This window comes from Anguilla rostrata, chromosome 18 (genome assembly GCF_018555375.3).
Source record: "Anguilla rostrata isolate EN2019 chromosome 18, ASM1855537v3, whole genome shotgun sequence".
NCBI lineage: Eukaryota > Metazoa > Chordata > Actinopteri > Anguilliformes > Anguillidae > Anguilla > Anguilla rostrata.
Window position 1 is genome coordinate 13435460 of NC_057950.1, and position 2500 is coordinate 13437959.

At 46.9% G+C, this 2500-nt stretch overlaps 1 protein-coding gene across 2 annotated transcripts in view; it reads right to left on the reverse strand.

The window, feature by feature from the left end:
* Positions 1–2500, reverse strand: part of camkmt (calmodulin-lysine N-methyltransferase) — a 118221-nt gene that overhangs the window by 10052 nt on the left and 105669 nt on the right. For both annotated transcript variants that reach the window (XM_064317552.1, XM_064317553.1), the window contains exon 10: positions 101–232. In XM_064317552.1, coding sequence (XP_064173622.1) covers positions 101–232 — 132 coding nt within the window. The remainder of the gene's footprint in view (positions 1–100; positions 233–2500) is intronic.

Below are 2500 nucleotides of genomic sequence, written 5' to 3' on the forward strand. Positions count from 1 at the left end.
GTTCCCGGGAAGCCAGGGCTCGGGCGCATGCCGGTGGGGGGGGGGGGGGTTGTGGGGGGGTTGGGGGGGGGGCGTTATCAGGCCCCGGCAGCGCGCTCACCTTTAAATGAAGGTTCCAAATGTGCTCGTCGTAATTCTGGTATCTGCAGACGGAGAAGCCGGCCCCCTCGGCCAGCTGACAGAACTCAGCCAGCGTGTCCCCGCGGAGCGGGGCGAACACCAGGCCCGTCCCCTGGAGAGGAGGCACAGCCGCGGGGGTCAGGAGGGGCTCTCAGCCTCTCAAATCTCCATACGGAACAAACTTCCCTCGCAGTTATTTGGCTCACAGGTAAAGAAATCCAGTGTGTCACATTAACATATTGAGCACAGAGTATTGCCCACCTTCCCAAACCTCCAAAACACCTGGCCCAAGCACAAGCACAAGCATTCCCCATATGGCCCACGGCAACACTTAAACATAATAACAATATTTTACAACACTTCTTTGGTTACCATAAAATTTGAAACCTCACAATCTGGTTATGAAATAATAGCATTACACATTTTAAACATTTTTCTTGTACCCGCCCCCCACCAAATATTAGCCCATGTGCTTTTATTAATCTCAAACGACCACAAAATACAAGAGCAACGGGGGGAGATAAAGGGGCGTGTTCAGCGCTGAAAATGGCGGAAGACTTCTTCACTCACTCATTATGCGCGATTCTCAGATAGCTCAAACACAGGCAGACATGGCGGTTAGCGCACAGGCCGCGCACAGCGAGCGAGGGAGCGGGATGAAAAGCACACAGAGCCTGGGCAGGGTGGAGGATCTGTGGGGCTGGGGGGGTTAAGCTCAGAGAATAAACTGGCAACCCCACCAGCAGCTAAATATCAATTACAAAAAAAAAATGTATAAAAATCTACATTTTAACTTGTCTCTTGGTACGTATGTGGGTGGAGGAGGGGCATGTTCATGTATGTACATGTGTATGTGCGCCTGTGCCTGCCAACAATGCCAACAGCCAGCCTCAGCCAAACATCAATTCCCTTAAAAAAACACGAGCCTGCTCTTTGTCACAGAACCTTCTTAAGAGCTTTGATATACGCCGACACACGTAGACGAGACCCTTCTGTGAGCCTGGCGGGCACCGGAGCGGGCGGAGCCCCGGGCCAGCATTAGGGGCGTGGCCTAAGGTCAGGGTCCAGAGAGTGGACAGCTGAGTATTTTCATTTGACTCCATTTCCCGCAGGTATTATATTAGATAATAAACAAAAAGATTAAAGCCAGCCTAATCCAATCAATGCCTGGAAACGCATCCACACTTTATTGAACAACCAGCGTAGCCAGTTGTGCACTAAGAGGATTAGGCAGCGGTTCAAAGTTTCTTTGAAATCCTTCGGCTTTAAATATTATTATTTGATATTTTGATCATATCATAGTTTTAATTAAATGGAGGATGTGAAGTAAACAAAAACACAAAAGAACACCTCTGTATGGTCTCATTTGTAATAATACAGCGGCACTATTTTATTGATGCATTTAAAAAAAAAGAAAAAACAGCAAACCTACACCCCAGCTGACGGACATTTTCACCTCCATTGGCTTTACGGCGCACTACAGCACTCGGACCATGAATTATTAGTTTTCCCTAATCCCGCTACGCGGGACGGAAAGGTGCGTTTGCGCCGGTCATGTGACTGCGCGTAACGCTTTTCCTGCAGAAGCTGGACTAGGGATCTCCGCCCCCTCTCCCGCCCCCACCCTGGACTGACAGCTCATTCAGAGACGCGAGAGAGAGATGTCTTCCCTGAACAAACACAAACCGACGTTATTAATGACACCTGAGTTTCATTTGGAACGGTCTGCTAGCTGCAACAATGTTTTATTATTACTGTGCATTATGCCGCCATTTCAGCGGGTTCTGCAGTTAGCACACTGATATTAGCGACGTTAGCCCTTAATAAAGCAATATTTCAAAAAATTCCTTTGAAATGGCACAGATTTTAAAACCGGAGGCCAGTTTTAAAATCGCATTCTGTGGTTCTGCCCAGAATCTTACAGGTTAGACCCAAACACCTTAAATGGAAAAAACTGCAAACCTGCTCGCAATCAAAAAAGAATGTTACTGATAACACATCATAACACAGATCATGCACTTATAAAACAACTTCAGAATTAAGAAAGATAAATAATGTAAATCCCATGGGGAAGACATGAGGCTAGATATGCAGGGGATATATGATTTGCGTGTGTTCATATATTCGATATATTAGGTTTAACAGGGGGCATTTTTATTCACTAGAGGGTAAGTATGGGACAGCGGCTACTAGGGAAGCTGACAGTAAAATTTTGGGATCGAGACGGTGACCCCCTGAATAGATTACAAATGACAGGAAGCCGCAGATCCCACCCCCGTGTTTGCTTACCCTCACCCCCCCCTCCCCACCCCCCCATCCTTTTTTAATATAAAGATATTTTTTTATCAAAGCGAATACTTGAAAACCCTGGAGATACACA